The following is a 23,780-nucleotide window of genomic DNA, read 5'->3' on the forward strand; positions in this document are numbered from 1 at the left end:
CTGGCTCCCTCCTACCTTTCCAGTCTTCTTACCTCCCCCATCCCCAAGTACTCCACCTCCTTGCTATTCTTCACACAAGAAGCTCTAGGCATTTTCACTGACTGTAACTCATACCTGGAACTCCTCCACTCTCTTGTCCTCCTCACTTCCCTCACTTCCTTCAAGCCCCAGCTAAAACCTTCTGCCAGAAACCGTTCCCAGGCTTCTTAATCTTTGTTCTTTCTTCCTGGCATCATCTCCAGCTTATCATATGCATATTGTGTTTGTATATACTTGTTTGCCTGTTGTCTCTCCCCACCTCCCTTTAGATTGTGAGCTCCTTGAGAGCAGGACTGTTTTTTGCCCCGCCCCCCCCCCTTTTTTTTTTTTTTTGTAACTCCAGAACTTAGCACAATATCTGTCACATGGCAAGCACTTAATTAATGCTTGTTGACTGACCCACTGACTGAAAATTTTCAATATTTTATCTTAAAGCACTCTTAAAGAATCTCAATACAACCTTTGAAGAAATGGAGGCTGTAAGCAAAGCAGGGTTGGGCATGCTGAAGTTTGTGGAAGCTGTGATGGGTTACTGTGATGTTTTTAAAGAAATCAAGCCCAAAAGAGACAAGGTACTGCTCATTTGTGAACCCTAGAAAATAACTGGGCTGAGTCCAGTCTGGAACTAGCTGGCATCTCATATGCCCACAGCCCTTCCATGCTGGTCTGCATTAGAAACCCCTCCCTGTAGATTCCAGCCCTGAAATACACCTCTTTTAGATGAATTAGGGAATGGGAAGAGCCGAGTTCTCCAAAGGTTTTATCAAGTTCTGTATATGAAGAGAATGAAAAAAAAAAAAAGGTTTTGAAATGTGCTTCATTAAGGCAAGTTAAAATATAATTTTGTAAAACCGGGAATGAAGCATTTGTATGTCGGCTCATTGTTCCCGTTGATTAAAAAGCAAAGAAACAATTCATTAGTGCCACTCTTGCCTTTAAATACCCTTTTCTGCACTTTTAACCTGGAGTCATATTTTAATGCTAGAAGTCACCAGGGTACACATGGAAATGATATATACCTGTACAAACATATATGTATAACATACTGTAGGGAGAAAAAAAGGTGAGCCCCATATGTGAGGGGCCCACATATATAGAGAGCCCTGTGTATAAGGGGAGAGCTGCCTTGTGACTCAAAGGAAGGGAGAATAAATATCTCTAGCCTCTTCTCTCTCTGTCTTTCTCCATGGGAGACTTTAAATTCCTGCCAAGAGGGGGGGAAGCAGGAAGTTGGGGTAGGAGGCTATTCTGTTCTCCTCAGATAAAGGAGGTATTGGCATAGAAGTTTATGTTTTCTCTCTTAAATATTGTTCATTTAGGGAATATGATCAGGTTCCATCTAACTGGATCACTTTGTTGTTTTGGTGGGGAAGGAGAACCTTTCAAGCTCTATATCCAAGGCTTGACCCCTTCCCCACCTAATACCAAGTTCATGATGAACACACATAGAGAATAGCAAAGAAACCCATCTATCCAAATCATAACAGAAATCAGAGAAGGTTTATGTAGGAGATATACCTGACAATACATAATGAAGTAATTCTCCCATTGGTAGTGAGATACCTGAGCTCAACCAAGAGAGTATCCTAGGTCTCACCCAAGTGGAAAACTCCCTGAAGTCTCTAGAGTAGCAGACTGGAGACAGGTCCATCCCACCAGCTCCTCCTGGAATCTTTTCCTTTAGCAATTGGAAGTAGGGTTGGCCTCTTCTATCTTCCCTCCCAAAGATGTGCTTGAAGTGACCTGACACTTGGAGACATGAAGCTTGATGAGCGCCCAAAGGGGATTTACTCTGAAGAATACTCTTGCCTCTTAGCAGCTCCTCCCTGCCCCTCTCACAGGGCAAGATCTTTATCTCTATCAAGAAGGAGACAGTCCCATACCAATGGGCTTTGAGGTGGGGGTTACATATATATATGTAATATATATACATACATATATACAGGTACATATATACACAAATATAAACATCCACACATATGTCTCTATACCAACACATATATCTACATACACATGCTCACATGCATGCACACACACAGAAATATGACTGCATGTTCACTTAAATGCAAATTGCATTGGTCTAATTAGGTTGAAGGATTGAATCTTGAAAGCGAGGAGCTGAAAAAGTAGCTGAAGAAGGGAATCCAGGTTGTAGTAGCCTGTGGCACTAAATCACTTGGTCCCTTGAATCTTTCATTGGATCATATAGGTATGGTCCAAGGCTTAGAACAAGGCGTGTATCCTTGTGGCTCCTCTCCCTTACCCAATTCTCAGGCATTGTGTTTACTCTTTGAAATAACAGGTGGCAAGGCTGGAGAGGAACTATTTCCTCAGTAAAAGAGAACTGGAAAGAATTCAGAATGAGCTGGCCACCCTCCAGGCTGAACTAGAAGCTTTGGGAGCCAAATATGAAGCAGCCATATTGGAAAAACAACAGCTCCAGGAAGAAGCAGAGATCATGGAAAGGCGGCTGATTGCTGCTGACAAGCTGATTTCTGGCTTGGGCTCAGAAAATGTGAGGTTAGCTTCATTTCATGAAAGAAAATTAGAAAAGTTTCTGATGTTGAATCCAGAAGGTGAGTAGGGTGACTTGGGACGTTCGCCATTGTAAAAGGGCTTCCGTGGCTACTCAGCAACAAGCTTCTTTTCTGTACACTTAAGGCATGCAAAGGCTATTTGTAGACAGACTTTATGTCCTGTTAAGTACAAAGGACCCAGTGTAGCTGTGGGACTAGAGAAGAACATAGGATAGAAAGCATGTGGCAGATCCCTGAGGCACCCAGAACTTTGGGAGTTTGGTGGCTTCTAGCTTGATGTCTGATGCCAGTGGTTGGGGAAGTTGGCTTTACTACTGGCAGAGTGATAAAGTAACCTTCACGTGAGGTCCTTTGTGGCTTGAGAGGTCAGTGAGTAAAGCCGTAAGCTGTAAGTTCTTAAATGTAATGGATAATATTGTCCCATGCCAGTTATTTTGGACATGTCTGTTTTGCTAATGTTGCCCATTACTCATCTGATGGTCTGTCTCTGCTAGCCTGAAGAAATAGTTGACTTGGCAAAATTTGGCAAATAGACTTCTACTATAGCTGGGAGAAAGTTGTAAGTCTTCCAAAGTTCCCGCCCATTTGGGTCGGAACCTAACGACTAACCTGGGGTGACTGTCTCTTCCCCATCAGATGGCTGGCTGACTTGGATGAGCTGATACACCGGAGATTCAAGTTGTTGGGCGACTGTCTGCTCTGCTCAGCCTTCCTGAGCTACGAAGGGGCTTTTAACTGGGAATTTCGAAATGAGATGGTCAATATGGTATGGCAAGGAGATTTACTGGAACGCGAAATCCCTCTCAGCCAGCCTTTTCGACTAGAAAGCCTGCTCACAGATGATGTAGAGATCAGTAGGTAGGTGGTACTTTTCAGCCAAGAGACCCGTGCTATTGTTTCATGGCCAAGACTTGGGAGGGTACAGCAGGGTGGTGGGGGGGTCCTCTGCTGTAGTGGTGCTGGAGGAAACCAGGCTTGGGTGGAGCTGGGATTTAGCATGGAAATAGAGGTCAGTCTCCACTTCCCTAGAGCAGGGATAAAACAGACTGATGTTTCTGCCTGATACTGGGCACCGGGTCACTGGTCTATACCCTTCCACTAGAGCCAGACCATTTTTCTGTTCAGCCTTTGGCATTTAGACTCTGAGCAATACAGTAAAAACAATCAAGGAAGCCTTGGATGCAGCACTGATTTTCTGATGTTCTGATCCCCAGGTGGGGCTCCCAGGGCCTGCCTCCTGATGAACTCTCTGTTCAGAATGGCATTCTCACCACACGAGCTAGCCGTTTTCCTTTGTGTATTGATCCCCAGCAGCAAGCCTTAAACTGGATAAAGAGAAAAGAAGAAAAAAATAACCTGCGGGTAGGGCTGATGTTATCAGTGACTCTTGTAAGCCTACACACTGAGATGATTTTGAATTTGAAATCATAAAGGCTGTTCCTGACAGTTGAGGATATGTGGGGTGAGATGGTGATGTTTTGCTTGGAGAATAAAAGATTTATGGGGGGGATATCAGAGCTGTCTTCCAGTATGGAAGAACGATTAAACTCAGTCCTTTTGGCCTCAAGAGCAAAGTGTGGACCAATGGATGGAAGCTGTAGAAAGGCAGCTTTGGGCTTGATGTGGGGAAACAATATGTCTGATCATCAGGGCTATGCAGATGTGGAGGGGGCTTCTCTGGGAGGCAGAGGGCTCCCTCTCAGTGGGGGTCCTCAAAGAAAGGCTGCTTGACCCCTTGTTGGTGCTGGAGTAGAGAGGATTCTCTGATAGGCACATGGGGGATGAGATGGCCTCCAAGGGCCCTTCTAGCTCTGGTTCTGTGTCACTGCCAGCTCACTACCCCAAGAGCAAATGTGGAGTGGTCACAGCTTCTTCCTTTCCAGCTAGCACTCCCCCCACCCCCAGGTTTCACCCTCATGTGGGGACCCCCACAAGGCACACACAGACACTCATATGTGAACATGAAGACATACACAGACACCCAAAGACACAGACAGGCACATACACAGAGAAACACAGATACATGAACACACAGAGCTACACACCCAGACACATATGCAGATGTACAGATACATACACACAGACGTAAAGACACACACCAAACAAAACAGACACATGGACACACATGGACACGTGTGGACACACACAGATAGTCACACAGACACATGGACACATAGACACAGATGTACACCTAGAGTCACGCAGAGACACTTACAGAAACACATACAAACACACATACATTCTTCTCTTTTACACATTTGCTTGTTCCAATCTCTTCCCCCTTTTGTCTTCTTCTGTCCTCCATTTCAAAGGCAGCCCCTTCAGTGGCCCTTAACCTGGGCTCTAAGAACTTGGTTACCTAAAATATTTTGATAGCTGTATTTCCCTATCATTAGCTCTTTTGCAATCCTGGGTGTTTTGCTACATCCGCTGGAGAACATTGTGCTGAGAAAAGCTCCGGAGGCCTTCCCAGACTGACTGTCCATGACGTGCTGGACACAAAAAAGGCGAAGATTCTCAGCTGCCCCTCTTTTAGTGAGGGCATATTCACTTTCTGTTTGTTCTGGTCTTTTTTTCAGGTTGCTTCTTTTAATGACCCTGATTTCCTCAAACAGCTGGAAATGTCCATAAAGTATGGTACCCCTTTCTTGTTCCAAGATGTGGATGAATATATTGACCCAGTGATCGATAATGTATTGGAAAAAAATGTGAAAAACGTTCAAGGACGACAGTTTATCATATTGGGAGACAAAGAAGTTGATTATGACATGAATTTCAAACTCTACCTGAACACCAAACTGGCCAATCCCAAATATTCTCCATCTGTGTTTGGAAAAGCCATGGTGATCAACTATACTGGTGAGGATGGGCAGAATCCTTGTTTTAAATCATTGGGTCATTTGTAAGGGGGCCTTAGAGGCCATCCAGTCCGACCCCTTACTTTTAGAGTGGAGGAAACTGAGGTGAACTGACTTTTTAGAAGTCACACAGTTAGCATCTGAGTTAGGATTTGAACCCACCATCTTTCTTATTCCAAGTCTGTCTATTCAAGGAGCTGTGATTATGGAGTCTTCTTGTAGTATCATTAGATTTAAAGCTAAATCCTCTTATTCTGGTTGTAGAACTCCAGTCTAATAATCATAACAGCTAACACTTCTATAGCACCATTCTAACAATGTCATTCCCTTGTTTGAGACTGCTCAGTGGCTTCCCAGGGTAGGATAAAGTCCAACTTTTGTCATTTAAAATCCTTCACCATCTGACTGTAGCTTACTTTTTATTCATCCATTCAGTAAGCATTTATAAGCATTTTGCCCCCTCCCCCCCCTTCAAAGCATGGTTTGGGGTCTGAAGGCTCAGAGTGAATGTAAATAGCAATTGTTTCTGTTTTGGCCAGAAACCCTGAGGGTCTTCCCCTCCCAGATTGATTTTTTTTTTGACTAGGTAAGAGAAACCATACTTTGCCTCATTCCTCACCTAGCCTTAATCACTGAATGGGTGTTGCCTCAGTCAAACTGAAGCCTTAGCTTAAAAAGGCCAAAGTCTCCCACTGCATGAGGCCATCTCCACTCGTCCTGATCTATATCTTGCCACTGGACCCAGATGGTTCTGGAGGAGAAAGTGAGGCTGGTGACTTTGCCCAGCCCTGCCTCACTTAAATCCAATTCATTTACAAGTCATGGCCTGACCTCCCTGATGTCATTGGTCCTCTTCAAGAAGGAAGGTCCAAAAACAACAAACAATATGCATTCACCATGTGCAAGGTACTGTGGTAGGCCCTGGAGCTGTAAAGGCAGAATGGTCACGTTCTCTGAAGGAGTTTATGTTCTGCTTAGGGGCTGCGCCATTGCATGAATAAGTAAATACGAGGTAATTTCTCCTTCCTCTTCTTCACCTTCCAGATGTTCATATTGTTCCCCTTCACACAATCCCTGTCCCAGGTAAAGTAGCTGTTCGCTACTCACTGAACTCAGGATCCCATTTCTTCTCTCTCTCTCTTTTTTGGGGTGCAAACACTATCCCCAGTGCCTGGAATGCTCCTGCTTCTCACCTCTATGTCTTAGAGCCTTTTCTTCCTTCAGGACTAAAGTTCACAGGCCATCTCCTTCCTAGAGGAAGTTCTCCCTGATCTTTGCAACTATCATTTACTTTTACATCTTCATGTTGTATCAGCTCCTCAAGCACAGACACTGTGCTGCACTTTTGACTGACTTGTACTATGTGATTGACACAAGGACTAATAAAAACTGGAAAACACTGTGTATTTGGAAAGTCCTGAGAATAAGACCAGGCTCTGTGTCCCACCCACAGTCACGTTGAAGGGCCTAGAGGACCAGCTGCTCAGCGTCATCGTGGCCTATGAGAGAAGAGAACTGGAGGAGCAGAGGGAGCATCTCATCCAGGAGACGAGTGAGAACAAGAACTTGCTGAAAGACCTGGAAGATTCCCTGCTCCGAGAACTGGCCACGTCCACGGGCAACATGTTGGATAACGTGGACTTGGTGCAGACGCTTGAGGAGACGAAGACCAAGGCCACCGAGGTAAAGGGAGCTCCTGACACACATGTGTCATTGCAACTCGCCCCGCGTGGGGTGGAGGAAGGCTCGGCACACTCTCATACCTCAAGTGAGGCTGCTCCTCTGGGGCTACCATTACTTGTAGCGGAGGGAGTGATGGGTATGGAGTCAGGAAGACCTGGGGGGACAAAGAAGAGGTGGCTAAAGTGGGTGAGATACCATACTTAGAGCTGTGGCCAGAGACCAAACGCGACCAATTGTGGCCTTGCAACCTGGAATCTTGGTAGCAGGGTCTCCCAGCACGCTGAGTCTCATTGGCCTAGCAGATTTCTTTCAATTACTTGAAAGTATCATACTCACATCCTGATTTTCTTTCCCCTCTAATATTTTAGCCCATTACAAAATTGCACCTTTGTGATTTTACAAGTTTTTTAATATGAAAAATGAACAAACAAAAAACCATGTTCTGATGCAGACTTTCCCTTTAGGTGTCAGAGAAACTCAAATTGGCTGAAAAGACAGCAGTGGACATTGACCGACTGCGTGATGGCTACCGGCCTGCTGCCAAGAGGGGCGCCATCTTGTTCTTTGTTTTATCAGAAATGGCACTCGTGAATACCATGTATCAGTATTCGTTGTCGGCCTTCTTAGATGTCTTCATTTTCTCACTTAAGAAATCTTTGCCTGATTCTTTTCTACCAAGGAGGTTAAAAAACATTATGGACACTCTAACTTTCAACATCTACAACTATGGCTGCACAGGTTGGCATAACTCTCTAGCAAGATGAATACATGTGCTCAGTTTTGTGGGCATTGTAGGTCCTCAGTAATCATTATTGAATTTAAGGAGGTTATGTCAGTCACACAAGTGTTGGTAATCTAATGTGGTAATACATGCAATCACATCCCTGACTTCAGGGAAACCTGTCTATGCAAATTTGTATTTACAGAGATTGTGGTTGATAATGCAGGATATAAGAAGAAAGAGTTCATTAAAATGACAGAATTACAGAGTTTCAGAGTTGGAAGGGACCTCAGAGACCATCTATTTCATCCTTTACCTGAATAAGAATATCCACTACTACATATTCAACTAATGTCTCCAGGGAGAGGAACCTACTTCCTTGTGAGGCAGAAAATTGTAATTTTAGAAAGCTCTGTTAGCAAACTGATTATTTCAAGCAGAAACTCTCTCTCTCTCTCTCTCTCTCTCTCTCTCTCTCTCTCTCTCTCTCTCTCCCTCCTTGAAGACAGGTAACATAGTAATCAATAATTTTTCTATAGTGTTTTCCTCACAACCATCCAATGAAGGAAGTGGTAGAGATATTATCACCACCATTTTACAGGTGAGGAAACAGACTTAGATAGATGAGGATTTCCCCAATGTCAGAGCTGGGCTTTGAACCCATGTCTCATGACTTAAGTCCAGCACTCTTTACTGCACTATTTTTCCTTTCCTTTTACAGAATGGTGTCTTGGCATAACACATCCAGGTCTGTCACTATCCTGGTCACTCTGTATATATGCCAGCATCCCTGCCATATTCTAGTTCTAACCTAACAAGAATGAATTATAAGAGACCATCTGTCATTTTCCTTGTTCTGGACATGTCCTCCCATAATGAAATGAAGATTGTATTTTTTTTTTCGGTTGCCGCATTTCACTGTTGCTTTATATAACACTTGCTGTCCCCAGTTCTTTTTCACAAGAACTGTTATCTAATCATACTTGTCCTCATTCTATATTTGTGCAATTGTTTTCTTGAATCCAGGTATTGGACTTTACATTTATTCTGTTAAATTCCATTTCACTAGATTCAGTACATTCTTTTCTTTTTAAATTTTTTGTTTATAGCTTTTGTTTTTACCTGAATTTTATTTCCCAACATATCTTTCCTTCCACCCCTCCCCAGAATGCTATTCCCTATAGTAAAGAGTAAAAAAATGGAAAAATGGGGGGGAAGGCAGTTTAGCAAAACTAAACAATACCTCAACCAAATCTGACAGCATATATAGTATTCCAAATCTCTGGGAAGTGCATTTTTATATTCTTTCTCCTCAGGACCAAATTTATTCATTATAATTACATGACATTCAGTTCTGATTTTCTCTATTGTTTCAGCCTGTTTTTTAATCTTTATTTTGTCATTCAGCGTGTTAGTTAGTCATCTTTCTTAGCTTTGTGTTATCTGCTAATTTGATAAGAATACCATTTATACTTTCATTCAAGTCACTAATAAAAAGGTTTAGCACCTCAGGGCCAAGGATAGATCCCTGGGACATTCCCCTCCAAAAGACCCTTCAAAATGATAACAATCCATTAACTGGTGTTCAGTCATTCAATCTGTTCCAAATCTTCCTAACTCTTCTATCATCTAACCTCTGTTTTATCTACAAACATGAGATGAGATATTTCTACCCCCTCCCCCTAATCTAGAAACCTGTTCAAAAAGAGAGGTGGAGTTTAATTGAAATTACTCTTTCTTCCTTTAAAATTTTTTTTTTCCAATTAACAAGCATTTATTTTCTCTCTCTCTATCCCGCACTCCCCACTCAATTTAAAAGAGCGCTAGGTATCTGTACTAAGCACTGGGGATACAAATAAGGGCAAAAAAGCCCCAAATGACAACACACAACCATGGTCCCCTGCACGCAAGGATCTTCTGTCCAAATGGGGGAGATACCATGTAAATAACCATGGCAGCTACATAGAGAATGGATGGAAGGTGATCTGAAGGGGAAGGCACTAGCAGCTAGGGGTTACCAGTAAGGGCCTCCTGCAGAATGTGGAAATGAGAGTTAAGTTTTGAAGGAAGTCAAGGGAGCCAGGAAGAGGAGGGGAGGAGTGAAGGGTTTCCCAGGCCTGCGCCAGGAGGTGTGGCATGCCCTGTTGGAAGGGTAAGCAGGCCAGGAGAGCTGGACAGCCGAGGGGGTGGAGGGACTGTTCTGTGAGGGGCTGACCAATTGCCTGGATCGAACTGGATGTTCCTCAGCCTTCCCCGGTGTTTTCCCACAGGGCTGTTTGAGAGACACAAGCTGCTCTTCTCTTTTAACATGACCATCAAGATAGAGCAAGCAGATGGCAGGGTCCCCCAGGAAGAGCTGGATTTCTTCTTGAAAGGTAACGACTTTGCACAATTCCACATTTCTCCCAACTTTCCTAATTTATATTGAAGATGTTAAAAAAAAGTCTGCTGAAAGAAACCCTAAACCACATTGGATTAGATTTACACCTTGGTTACTTTGCAGTTTTGATGGGAATGTAGCTGTGCTGATTTTACAATGAACCACCATGTCAGGGCGATGAGTTTGACCAATTGGACTCATTTGATAGAAATGGTGACCATTCTCTTTCAATGCTTGTGTCCCTTGTCTACACATGAGAGAGAGGGGAGTACTCTGGAGTGTCCACTAGCAGACCACAAGGGTTCCTTGTCTTCCCTTGTTGTGAACAGGAAACATTTCCCTAGAGAAAAGCAAGCAAAAGAAGCCTTGCCCTTGGCTGGCTGATCAGGGCTGGGAAGATATTGTGCTTTTATCAGAGCTGTTCCCAGACACCTTTGGGAGCCTTCCTGAAGACTTAGAGAAGCAGAACAATGTCTGGAAGGAGGTGAGCTATGTGAATGTGTCTGCACATGTTTGCGTCTTCTCCTACTTACCTTGTAATTCCCAAACTACAACTTTGGCTGAAGTTGGGGATTTTTAACTTGTGGTCCACAGACTTGATTTTTAAAAAATCTTTTTTTGTTAACTTTATTTCAATATCATTGGTTTCCTAACTGATAAGGTATAATTCTAGCTGTTTTATTTTATGCATTTAAAAACATGATTCTGAGAAGAGGTCCCTAGTCTTCCCCCAGACTGACTGCCAAAGGGGTCCATGACACAAGAAAAGTTAAGAACCTCACCTTTAAAGGTTTAGGACTTTCTAGGGGACCCTTGGCAGATCCCTTACCCTCTCAGGACCCCCGCCCTATTCTTTAAGAGTTGGAATAGACATCAGATATCATCTAGTCTCTGAATCATACAATATTCCTTTGGATTGTTAGGTAACGGAGTGATCTCTGCACCTCATCCCCATTCCCCTATTGACATCACTTTATAATCTGGAAATCCACGAGCATTGCTAAATTAAATTGTCCTTCTTGAGCTAGACTTTAACCTGGTTGTCTGGGAGATAAGATGGAAAACAGAGACTGTCCCGTGACAATTGGGGCCATTTTCTTTCTGATCTGATCAACTCCTTCATCTTTTGTCCCAGTGGTATGACCTGGATTCACTGGAACAGTTTCCATTTCCCATGGGTTATGACAATCGAGTGACTGATTTCGAGAAGCTTCTTATTCTGAGATGTTTCCGAGTGGACCGGGTATATCGGGCGGTTACTGATTATGTGACTGTGACCATGGGGGAGAAGTAAGTAAGAGGTTTTTACTTAGCCCTGTCTGTGGCCTATGCTGTCTAACCTGGGACTTGCAATGATGGAGAAAGCTTTGGAGTCTCTGAGGCCTGTAAAGAAGATAAATATATCTGAAAGCCTGTGAAAATTTGTGACAGCCAGAGAGCTAACCTATGTCATAGTTAGAGAGGCCCAAGAGATTGCAGCCAGGCAGGTGGCTTCCATACTGCCTCTGGCACCTCCTGGCCAGGGGACCCTTGGCAGATCCCTTACCCTCTCAGGACCCCCAACCTATTCTTTAAGAGTTGGAATAGCCGGGGCGGCCAGGTAGCACAGTGAGTAAGAGCACCGGCTCCAGTGTTGAGAAGACCTAGAGATCGAATCCCGGGCTCAGACACTTATCACCCATCCAGAAACACCTGGCCGTATAACCTTGAGCAAGTTACTTAACCCCAATTGCTTAGGGGCGGCCAGGTAGCTCAGTGAGTAAGAGCACCGGCTCCAGTGTCGGGATAACCTGGATCAAATCTGGGCTCAGATACTTAGCACCACACCCAGAAATAACTGGCCGTGTAACCTTGAGCAAGTTACTTAACTGCGATTGCTTAAAAAAAAAAAAAAGAGTTGGAATAGACATCAGATATCACCTAGTCTCTGAACCATACTTACAGCAGTAATCCTTGTTACATCCCTGAAAAACAGTTGTTTGAAGGTCTCCATCACCTCTGGCCTCTAGCCAGACCGTAGTCTCCTCTTCAGTCTCCCTCCATTCTCTAGCTTCCTGACCCATCCTCCACACAGATGCAGAAGTGATCTTTCTAATGAAATCCATCAATCATTTCATCAACAAGTATGTGCCAGGCACTGTGCTGAGTGCTGGGGGTAGAGAGATAAAAAGGTGGTTACAATCTGTTGGGCAAAACAACATGTACATAATGTAGACAAAATGAATACAAGGTAGTCTTGGGAGGGGGGACACTAAGCACTTGGGATATAAAAAATGCAAAAGCCAGTCCCTGCTCTCAAGGAGATTACAGTCTAACAGAGGCAACAAGCAAACAGATCTGTACAAACACGCTACGTACAGGATGAATAATTAAAGAAAAAAACAGGGAATAATGAAGAGAGGGAAGGCACTCCAATTAAGAGAGGTTGGGAAAAGCTTCCTGTAGAAAAGGAGTTTTAGTTGGGACTTGAAGGAAGCCCAGGTCAGTAGGCAGAGTCGAGGGGAGAGAGTGCTGCAGGCCTGGGCAACACCCTGAGAACACTCTTGCATTGTCTGTGGAGCAGCCGGGAGGCCACAGCATCTATGTCGGGGAGGGAGGTGTGAGAAGACTGGACAGGTAGGAAGGGAAAGGCTATGAAGGACCGTGAGAATTTTGTATTTGATCCTAGAGGTGAGAGGGTGAGAGGGAGCCACTGCAGTTTATAGAGGAGGGGGTGATGTGGTCACTTTAGCAGCTGAATGAAGAATGGAGTGGAGAGAGACCTGGGGCAGGCAGACTCATTATAGTAGTCCAGATGTGAGATGATGGGGGCCTGCACCTGGGTGGGAGCAGTGTCAGAGGAGAGAAAGAGGCATATCTGAGAGATGATGCAAAGGTGAAATCAACAGATCTTGGCAATAGCTTGGATTTGGGTGGGGAGGGAGGTGAGGGATCCGATCGTGGAGAATCCAGGAAGACTCTTAGGGACTGGGAGGATGATGTACCTTCTGTAGTAATCAGGAAGGTAGGAGGTATGGGGAGGGTTTAGGGAGAAAGATAACAGCTGTGTTTGGACACGATGAGTTTACAACGTCTACTGGACATCTAGTTCAAGATGTCTGAAAGGCAGCTGGAGATGGGCAGAGACACTGGGGCTGGAAAGGTACATTTGAGAATCATCAGCATGGAGATGGTAATTAAATCCATGGAGGCCGATCAGAATGATGGCTGGTGTTAAAGGGAGGAATAAAAAGGCTGGAGCCAGATTCTGAAGTGCTTTAAATGCCAGACAGAAGACTCTGTATTTCATCCTAAAGGCATAGGGAGCCCCTGAACTTCTTGAGCAAGATAGTAGTATGTTCCTATGCTTCAGGCATGTGCCTGTGGTGGCTTTGTGGAAGACGGGTGAGAGTGGAGAGAAGGGAGAGGCCAGGTAGAAAGTCAGTGGATGCTTGTTTCACCAGGGCCCATTGCAGCTCTTCCATGACTTCATAGAGAGTTTTCTTGAATTTCTGGTAGCCATCCTTTTGGCTTGGTTGGGTCTTGGATCACAGAGATATTATCGGTCCCCTGGGAGGCACACAAAAGCTTTTTCCAGCTTGGTAGCAACTGCTGATGTTTGTGTTGATCAAGGAGAGCCTCCAGTGACCTGGGTCTTGTTCCACCATGATAGGCACCAATGGAGAATTTTGTTAAAGGTTTTCCACACACATGCCAGTCTATGCATATCCTATACAAAGGGATAGTCCTGTTCTTTGTGATGATGGGCCCCCAAGCTTGCTCCTGAATTCCCAGTGATCCGGATTGTCTTCCTTCACATTTACCTTTTCCTTCCTATTTAATCCCTGTCTGCTTGGCAGATCATGGGAGGTATTGACTAGACTTTGAGTCTGGGGATCTCAAGTCTCCTCTCCCAGCTATAGTTGATGGATGTCAAGAAAGCCATTGACACTGAATTCATGTTCCCAACTTCAGGAATCATCGGCTCATTAAATTTTCTCCCCAAAGAAAGGAGAAAAATTCTTTTTTTTTTCTTTTTGAAGGAGAGAAGGTAGGGCAATTGGGGTTGACTTGCCCAGGGTCACATGGCTAGAAAGTGTTAAGTGTCTGAGGCCGGATTTGAACTCAGGTCCTCCTGACTCCAGGGCCAGTGCTCTATTCACCTAGCCACCCCAAGGAGAATAATTCTATGAGCAAGTGAAGAACCTTATCTGGGCTCTTTCTCCTGCCTAGGTATGTTCAACCCCCAATGATCAGCTTTGAAGCCATTTTTGAACAGAGCACTCCAAATTCACCTATTGTTTTCATTCTGAGTCCTGGCTCAGACCCTGCCAGTGATCTGATGAAATTAGCTGATAGATATGGCTTTGGAGGAAATCGCCTCAAATTCCTTGCAATGGGTCAAGGCCAAGAGAAGGTAATTTGTTCTGGTGAAGTTTAGTTCCTAAACTAAAGTCTCTCTGTGTGTGTGTGTATCTGTCTTTTCCTCTTTTCAGGGGTGGTCTTGGTATCTGGGAAGTTGAGGTAGCTTTTGTATGTTGGTATTTACCTTCATACTTTAACCCAAGCACATTAATCACAAAGTTTCAGAAGTATGTATATTAATATATATGTATGTGTCTGTCTGTCTATCTATCTATCTGTCTGTCTGTCTGTCTGTCTCTCTTTCTCTATCTATCTGTATTATGACCAAGAAAACATAAGCCTGTGGTCAACGCCCACCACAGTGTGATCAGCCAATCAGATGGTAGTTAGTTCTCTTGAATCATTGTGATAAAGGAGGGACCACTGTTCTTGGAAATGGATTGTTTTTAACGCTGAGGAAGATCACCATGACTGACAGAACGGGTATTCCACACTTCCTAAAAGAGAGTGCAGGGTCTGCATCCTCAGCCTGGCCACCACAGAGCAGAGCTGTTACACTTGTAACAACCCCTATTACTGATTATTATTATTAACTCTTTTTATTGCTCTTCCTAAGCAATATGGAGGTGTCTAAAATCCACCTGGATTTGCCCTGGGCGTGGCTGTGTCTGCCCTGTATAACTGATATTGGCCCAATGCAGTTCCATGTAGAAAAGTCAGCCCTCCCCACGATCACGTGCTGAGGTTGGAGTCCCTGGGACAAGCATTGTCTGGACTTTCTATGCTGGGTCAAGGCCTGGGTCTGATAGATTCAAGGTGGAGTATTGGGTGTTGATTTAGAGCCATGATTTTAGTGATGTAAGGAGCTTCTGGTGTGGAAGCACCATTCACCACCCCAGGGCAGGGACTCCTCAACAACGAATGGTCTTAGGAAGCTGGGGTGAGGGGATAGAGGGGTTGGTGTCTCACTTTGGGTTATACCACTGGTATGTGACGGGGTAGGACCTGAACCCAGGGGCCAGGTTGCCTCTCCACAATGTTTATAAAGTCATGATTTTGAGATCCTGCCTCTGACCCTTCCTAGCTATGTGACTAAGTCACTTCATCTCCCTAGGCCAGTTCACTCTTCTGTGCCAGGAGAGGATTGGCCTTATTCTGCTCAGAGGTCACTTAGCTTGTGACCCTTCTGCTGTGATTGGCACAGGTGGCATTGCAGCTGCTGGAGACTGCGGTGGCCCGGGGTCATTGGCTGATGCTGCAGAACTGCCACCTTCTTGTCAAATGGCTTAAGGACCTGGAGAAGTCTCTGGAGAGAATCACAAAGCCCCACCCCGACTTCCGCCTGTGGCTCACCACCGACCCCACTAAAGGCTTCCCCATTGGAATCCTGCAGAAATCCTTAAAGGTACAGGGCTGGGAGACACAGACATGGCCATCTGTCTGTCCCTCCGTCTGTCCTCATCACTGGATGTCCAGCACTGTCTGGGTGGCCTGGAGAGATGGCTCAGCAGGGAGAATGGAGACCACCCACTCCTGCCTTCCTGCTCAGCCATCTTCAGTCCTGGGTGAAGGAGGATCTTGGCCTGGGGGTGGGGTGGGGACTTGAGAAATAGGTTTGAATTCTGAATCTTTCTACCCTCCCAGGCTGTGACCTTGGGGAACTACTCTTCCTCTCTAGTGGTCAGTGTTTTCCTCTGTAAAATGAATGGACTGGAGGAGATCATATCAAGGAATCATGGGACATGCACACAGTGGGATGAAACCATCATACTGCATGTAGACATAGAGATGAGAAATTGTGTCTCTTCCCCCTGTTTTAAAAGTACAGGCATGCATGGGGTGTCTGGAGTAGTGGGGGCCAACCTGTGGAGCTTGTGTGTATGTGGCTAGGGTCGGGGTGGGGACCTGTGCTCTGGCCCCTCACTAACGGACATACACAAGTGGCCTGCATGTGGCCAGAGCACAGACCATGCCTTCTGCCTGCCCATGGTCCAAGAGTGGGCCCAGAGACAGCAACAATAGCTACACTCTCTATTCTTACCAGAGGCTTCTCCACCTCACCCCTATCCCCATCAACGCAGAGTACTAGACCCACATTGTTCAATTGATTATTATAGACATTATTTTGGAAAAGCTTTTTTCATGTACCCCCTAGCCCCACGGCAGGGAAAGTGTGGAGAAAATGTTAATCCCCTCCACTTGAGAGATGAGGAACCCAACAATGAGGGGTTCAGGGCCCATAGTGAGTCAGTGGAAAAGGCAGAACAGAAACCTAGATCTCATATTGCTGAGAGCAGGATATGTATCCTCGGCTGGGGGACCAGGAGTGTGGGTGGAGAAGTGGAATCCACACACCCTGCAGCCACACACGGCTGCCCTCCACAGAGAGGAGCTGCTGCACTCAGCTTGCCTCCCTCTTCTTTCCTCCTCTCTGAAGGTGGTCACCGAGCCACCCAATGGCCTGAAGTTGAACATGCGGGCAACATACTTCAAGATCTCTCATGAAATGCTGGAGCAGTGTCCTCATCCTGCCTACAAGTCCCTGATCTACGTGCTGGCCTTTTTCCATGCAGTCGTGCAGGAGAGAAGAAAGTTTGGCAAAATTGGCTGGAACGTGCCCTACGACTTCAATGAGTCTGATTTCCAGGTTTAAAAAAGTGGGACTGATGCCACCATGCCTCTTTCTCTGTCCGGTGCTTGTTTCAATACCGTGGCACCTTTGACCTTTGTCCTTCAAGATTGAATGGAGCTGGGAGGCTAGGAGATGGGGCAGCTAGGTGGTGCAGTGAATAGATCACTGGCCTTGGAGTCGGGAGGACCTGAGTTCAAATCTGGCCTCAGACACTTAACACAAAAACTAGCTGTGTGACCTTGGGCAAGTCACTTAACCCCAACTGCCCTCCAAGAAGCAAAAAAAAAAAAAAAAAGATTGAATGGAGGGTGGAGGTCTATTTCCAGAAAAGAAAGAGGCTGGGTAGGTTCTGGGAGAAGCAAGGTCTCTCTTGGTCTTCACACACCTCGGCTTCCGTCTCTAGGTCTGCATGGAAATCTTGAACACATACTTGACAAAAGCCTTCCAACAAAATGACAACAAGATCCCCTGGGGGAGTCTCAAGTATCTCATTGGAGAAGTAAGCCCCTTGTAGCCTGGCCTTCCACAGGAATGCTGGAGGGTCAGAGGGGGTTTCTGGGTGGGACCTGATGCTGGGTGTCACTCCTGAATGTCTGCCAAGGCCAAATCGGATGCCTGTGTATGTCCTGGGTTCTCATCACCCTCTCTCCTTCATCCCATGGATTCTTGTTTCAAGCAGACACCCAAATGGGGCCTCCCTGGAATCCTTCCTATTAAACAGCACCGATAAAGGGGTCTGGAGATGCAGGCTGGCTACAGCCTACTGAAAATGCGAGTGAATCAGACTTGATTCTTCTCCTTCATGGTCAGGATGCCTGAGCATACTAGGCAGCCCTTCTCTGCTCCTCTTTGCCATGGCTGAGGTCATTTGGTGTGGACAGACCCTTTCAAAGGCTTTCTCCAGGTTCCCATTCCTCAGAAGTTCAGGCATTGTTACATGTATTTGTTTGGATCCAAAATCTACAAAGGAATTTGTCCCCCCATCGTTAGGCTAATGATCATCATGATCTTTATTTAAAAGGTGCTAAGTCAGAAAACTAAGTTACATAGACTGGTGGTCTAGAGGACAGACAGCAGGCTGCAGGATCAGGAAGACCCTCCCCCTCCCCCCCCCCCCCGCATTGAGGTCTCACTTCTGTCCCCTTCTGGCTGTGTATAGGCCACTCAGCTTCTCAATGTTCCCAAGAAACTCTGCCTTGGTAAAAGAGTGTTTCCTTGTCAGGAGCTCCCTCAGGGAGTAAAATTCCACGTCCAGTCCCATCCTGTCCCACCTGGGAGGCCAGCCCAGCCCAATGTCCCCTGCTGGGTACTCAGATAATTCTGCCTTATGTCTAGGTCATGTATGGAGGCCGAGCCATAGACAGCTTTGACCGGCGCATCCTGACCATCTATATGGATGAGTATCTGGGGGATTTCATCTTCGACACCTTCCAGCCATTCCACTTCTTCCACAATAAGGAAGTAGATTATAAAATCCCAGAGGGTGAGAACAAGGAGGATTTTGTAGGTGAGACTGCTCAGATACCAGAAAAATATAACTAATTCTTACCCCAAAATAGGTTTTTGGTGATGTCCATTTCTGCAGCAATTCCCCTGATCCTTTTTCTAGTCAGACTTGTGGAGGGTGAGCTTGTTTGGTTGGTGACTTACCTTTTGTAGACCAAGCTGGCCATTCTAAGCCCTAGCCCTTGATGTACATTTGGCATTCTCTCGTGATGCAGTATAAGTTGCCTTCTGTGAGGGGGCCGTGGTGGCAGTAAGCAGCATCCTGCTGACCACCTTTTCTCAGTATCCCCAGAAAGCAAACCTCTGAAATGCAGGGACATCCTTGTTTAAAAGCACCCCAGGCCGAGGCTGGTGGCACACTCAAGTTGGGACTAAAACTGATCCTGTGTCCATACCAGATTTGGAACCAGGGGGATGAGCTTCTGGGACCACCAGATTGTCTAAGGAGGGGTCAGCTGGGACACATGGAAGATGGTCATTGGTATAGCTGGGTTTGTGAGTGGCCAGCCTGGGTGAGATAGACAGCCAGGCTCAAAAAAATAAAAAAAAAAAGGTAAATCACTACTCAAAACAGATCTGATAACATAAAACCTTAAAGTGCCATGTAAATGCTAGCTGTCATTATTAATATTATGATCATTATGGGAACCAGCGTTGCTGTCTCTGGGGTCCCCAGGAGGAATTTCTTGCTCCAAAGACTCCAGTCTATAGGGAGTCTACACATCCCTTCGAGGGCCTGATTTCTTTTGCTTATGTTCTTTTTCAGATGCAATTGAGTCGCTTCCACTAGCCAACACACCTGAGGTATTTGGGCTTCATTCAAATGCTGAGATTGGATACTACACCCAAGCTGCTCGGGACATGTGGTCTCACCTGCTGGAATTACAGCCCCAGACAGGTAGAGTCCTCTCTTTGGGCTATTTCCAGCCATGGGGTGATGTTAGTCTCTCCTTCCTCTTTCCCTTTCCCCACTGCACTGATGCTTTTCCTGAGTGGCATTGGCAGTCTGTCTCGAGGACAAGTCTCTGACAGATGATGTTCCTGTTTCAGGGGAATCCAGCACTGGCATCAGCCGGGACGATTACATTGCTCAGGTTGCCCAGGACATTGAAAACAAAATGCCCAAAGTGTTTGACTTGGACAATATCCGCAAACACCTGGGACTGGGCATCTCTCCCACGACGGTGGTGTTGCTGCAGGAGCTGGAGCGTTTTAACAAACTGACAATCCGGATGATGAAATCTCTGGCTGAACTCCAGAGGGTAAGTGGGGTGATGTGGGAGGGAGGCCGGCAAGGTCTGGGCTCTCGAGGTCAGGTGTTCGCTGGCTTGTTTTCTGAGCTTCCTGTCCTTGGTCTCTACCAATTCTGCCAATCAGGCCTTGGCTGGGGAAGTCGGGATGAGCAATGAGCTGGACGACGTGGCTCGGGCCCTTTTTATTGGTAACATCCCAGGCATCTGGAGAAAGCTTGCCCCTGACACCTTGAAGACCCTTGGAAACTGGATGGAGTACTTTTTGAGGAGGTTTTCTCAGTATACAACTTGGGTAAGATGTGGGTAATGGTGTCTCATTGGCTTCAGGCTTTCCTGGGCGACAGAAGCAGCTCCTTGAGAATAGCCCTCCCTCTGCTGAAGCTTGCTGGTATGTGCCACCCTCGGGCTGAACCCTTGGAGGGGGCAGAGAAGTGTCTCGGGTGATGGAAGTTGGGAAGAAGGTGACAGCATTGCCATTTTCTCTTTGTCTCCAGATTTTAGAGAGTGACCCCAATGTGATGTGGCTGTCAGGGCTGCACATACCTGAGTCTTATCTCACAGCTCTGGTTCAGGCCACCTGTCGAAAGAATGGCTGGCCCCTGGATCGCTCTACTTTGTTTACGCAAGTGACCAAATTCCAGGATGCAGACGAGGTGACTGAACGGGCAGGGCAAGGTATGCCTCTTGTCACCCTCAGCTTCTTCCTGCCCGAACCTCCTGGCTGGGTCTGGCTTAAATGATCAGTGGTAGGACCCAGACAGAAGGGGGGACGCAGGGCCCGAGGGGCCTGGCCGTGTGTCTGTCTGAGCACATTCTCAAACTGGGGGAGCTGCCGAACGTTGCCCTTTCCTCTTCACCTTGTATATCACCATCACCACCACCACCATCATCATCATTATATGTGGCCTTAATGGTTAAGGCTATTCCTTTGAGAAGAGTTCATAAGTAGAGGGCATTTCAGTGGAGGGCATCTTGAAACCAATTCAAAGTGGAAGGAGTAATTGAGAAAAATTGTTAAAGGGATTAACATTGGTCACTTTGACGTGAACCTTTCAAAAACTTTACCCTGTGAGGCTCATGGCTCATCCCTCGAGCATTTTGTAGCTGGAGCTGGTGCCAAGGAAGATCTAATCCTGGGCGAGATGGGTCCTGAGACAGATGGCCCAGGCCCCGTGAGCAAGGATGTTTCTTTATCTTCCCGGAAGGATACAGAAAGGCTTCCGTCTAATTGTTGCTCTGTGTAATGTCCTGCTATCTATCACGCAGTTGCAATCTGCATTTAATTGTCAGTCATTTTAGGGCCCCAAAGACAGCTATGGCGTGGTTTCTCAAGGATCTGTGGAGAGAAAGTCTGAGGTTCCCCTTCCTCCCCTTTGCCTTCAGGGTTCCCAGAAGGGAGGGATATTTAGTTAATTTACATTATTTAATGTCTTCATGTCTGTTGAGTCACTTCCCTGTGGATGTGGATGAAAGACCCAGAGGACAGGCAGATCAACATCATTGCAGTGATTAGATTTGAGCTCTCTCACTGTATATTGGTGTATGTTATCGTTAAAGATTGATCATCTATTGCTATGATTTCAGCTTCTCATTTTTCTGCTGTATCTACAGGATGCTTTGTGTCGGGGCTGTATCTAGAAGGTGCAGATTGGGATATTGAGAGAGGCTGCCTTATTAAGAGCAAACCCAAAGTCCTGGTTGTGGACCTGCCTGTTCTGAAGATAATCCCCATCGAAGCCCATCGCCTCAAACTTCAGGTTAAAGGGGGCAGCCCCGAGTCCTCTTTCTCAGCCCCCTTCCTCCTCATGGATTTCCCACAAGTTCCTTGTTTCCTTTGCTTTTTTAGATGGAAGTTTTAGATAAGAAATTCTCTTAACATTCTCTATTGCTGTATAAAATTCTTGGTGGGATTGTTTGGGTATGGAAAGCTCAATATGGCAGTTTACCTGATTGTTTCTGGAATAGCCAGAGGGGGAAGTCGTGGAAATAGGGCCTCACAGTAATCCAATTCAGATTGGACAAGCCATACCCACATCATCATCATACCAATGTTAAAGTCTTCTGACCCCCTCTTCATCCTCTCAATGTGGGATGGGCACATTGAGTTCAATCATATGACCATCCCTTTAAGACTTAGAGGCACCATACAAGTTATTTTTTATTCTCATGAGATCTTCTCTGAGACCTCAACATTCTCTCCTTTCCTTGGCCTTTAGAATACCTTCCGGACACCTGTCTACACCACATCCATGAGAAGGAATGCGATGGGAATTGGCTTAGTTTTTGAAGCAGATCTTTTCACCACGAGGCACATTTCACACTGGGTGTTGCAAGGCGTGTGCCTCACCTTGAATTCTGATTAGCTCTTGAATGAGGGAAACTGGATTTCCAATTCTAACTTCCAATGGTGGCAATAGAAATTCTGGGAACTTGTGAAGGATGAGGAAACCTGGAATCATTCTCCAGGCATCGAGGCTCACTTGTATGTATTCTTACAGTACAGGAGGGATTGTCATTGATGGTTTTGTAATCTGAAAATAAATGTTTAACTTTTCCCAAGAATAATTCACTAACATTAATCAAGGGGAGGTGGTTTCATTTACTTAATCTATATTGTCTTTTTTTTTTTTTTAACAATTTGCTGGTTTTGGGAAATAAACGTGATCCAAGGATTTTTAACACATGCTGGAAGTTTTGTTTTTCTTCTCAGAGATCTTTTCTGAGTAGCTAAAGGTGCCCACCCTATGCCCGAGAGGAAAACTGTTCTAATGGGAATTACTAGAGGAATGTAAGGATGCATTTCAGCCCTGTACCTCAGTAATGCCTCTTTTCAAAATACATGTTTCTTTGGATCATAATTATTGGCCTACCCCAGAACCTAGTTCTGTGCAAAAGGAAGGTTAAGATAGATGTCTGACTGCTGGATGTGAGACCCTATTGCCCTTGAAGGCTGGGTCAGTGGGAGTCCCCATTTTGCAAAGATCTGGGAAGTCCTAGTCCTACACCTTTTTACAGAGAAGTAAATTGAGGCCCAGAGAGAAGGGAGTGGCCTGCCTGAGGCCACTCCGTGATGGAGCCAAGATTCAAATCTGGGCCCTCAGATTCCAAATGCAGGGCCTTTTTTTAAACCACTGAACCACGATGCAAGCTTTTAGGTGCCTCTCCCTGCTAGGACATCCTGGTGAGCAGCTGCACTTGCTCTAGTCATTTTGTCTCTAGCCTGTTATCTTTTGGGGTGGATAGATGATTTTCTAAGTAGCTAAATTCTTCAATAGCTTTAATACCCCTTTCTCCAAATCCTAAATTTTGTATTATTTCCATCCTAAATCTGTAGCCTTAGTCCATAAACTGGTGGTGCAAGGCTATTTCAATAGCAGAAGGAAGTTGGTTTGGGAGCCAGCTACTGCCTATGGGTGGCAGGCTTCTCAGTGAAGACATGCTTGTCCATCGTGAATGATGGTACCTCGAAGTTGGAAGTGATTTGTGGTGGTAGGTTCCCTCCCAGGATAGCTCCCATCAGCTCATTAGCTGGTGCCCACATAGCTTTAACAGGCCAAGGAAGAAGCAAGCCTAGGTTGGAGTCTGCTGGGGGACACTGGGCAGGTCATCAGAAGGCACCTTGGGAAAAACTTCAGATTTTTATAAGGCATATATTTTTATAGACACGTCCTTAAACCTAATTGCAGGCATATCTGAATGTTGAAATACAACCAAAAGGTTACCTTTTCAGGACATAAAACCATGCCATCATGACAAAATCTAAGAGTTGGAAAGGACCTTAATTAGAGGCATCCAATCCCTACCCGAGAATACCTGGTTTTCCGCTC

General features: G+C 45.6%; 1 protein-coding gene across 1 annotated transcript in view; it reads left to right on the plus strand.

The window, feature by feature from the left end:
- Nucleotides 1–22,628, plus strand: part of DNAH10 (dynein axonemal heavy chain 10) — a 172,643-nt gene extending 150,015 nt beyond the window's left edge. Inside the window, exons 57-77 of the mRNA XM_069081604.1 lie at nucleotides 475–611; nucleotides 2,342–2,559; nucleotides 3,213–3,434; nucleotides 3,791–3,938; nucleotides 5,156–5,435; nucleotides 6,888–7,117; nucleotides 7,582–7,855; nucleotides 10,109–10,213; nucleotides 10,548–10,702; nucleotides 11,354–11,508; nucleotides 14,431–14,614; nucleotides 15,767–15,967; nucleotides 17,000–17,209; nucleotides 17,598–17,693; nucleotides 18,530–18,701; nucleotides 19,467–19,598; nucleotides 19,751–19,962; nucleotides 20,078–20,245; nucleotides 20,448–20,628; nucleotides 21,565–21,710; nucleotides 22,170–22,628. Coding sequence (XP_068937705.1) covers nucleotides 475–611; nucleotides 2,342–2,559; nucleotides 3,213–3,434; nucleotides 3,791–3,938; nucleotides 5,156–5,435; nucleotides 6,888–7,117; nucleotides 7,582–7,855; nucleotides 10,109–10,213; nucleotides 10,548–10,702; nucleotides 11,354–11,508; nucleotides 14,431–14,614; nucleotides 15,767–15,967; nucleotides 17,000–17,209; nucleotides 17,598–17,693; nucleotides 18,530–18,701; nucleotides 19,467–19,598; nucleotides 19,751–19,962; nucleotides 20,078–20,245; nucleotides 20,448–20,628; nucleotides 21,565–21,710; nucleotides 22,170–22,316 — 3,773 coding nt within the window. The 3' untranslated portion in view covers nucleotides 22,317–22,628. The remainder of the gene's footprint in view (nucleotides 1–474; nucleotides 612–2,341; nucleotides 2,560–3,212; nucleotides 3,435–3,790; nucleotides 3,939–5,155; nucleotides 5,436–6,887; nucleotides 7,118–7,581; nucleotides 7,856–10,108; nucleotides 10,214–10,547; nucleotides 10,703–11,353; nucleotides 11,509–14,430; nucleotides 14,615–15,766; nucleotides 15,968–16,999; nucleotides 17,210–17,597; nucleotides 17,694–18,529; nucleotides 18,702–19,466; nucleotides 19,599–19,750; nucleotides 19,963–20,077; nucleotides 20,246–20,447; nucleotides 20,629–21,564; nucleotides 21,711–22,169) is intronic.
- The last annotated feature ends 1,152 nt before the right edge of the window (nucleotides 22,629–23,780 follow it).

The sequence above is a fragment of the Petaurus breviceps genome, unplaced genomic scaffold, assembly GCF_028583685.1.
Source record: "Petaurus breviceps papuanus isolate PSGF00001 unplaced genomic scaffold, PetGlider_PUasm1.0 99, whole genome shotgun sequence".
Lineage (NCBI taxonomy): Eukaryota > Metazoa > Chordata > Mammalia > Diprotodontia > Petauridae > Petaurus > Petaurus breviceps.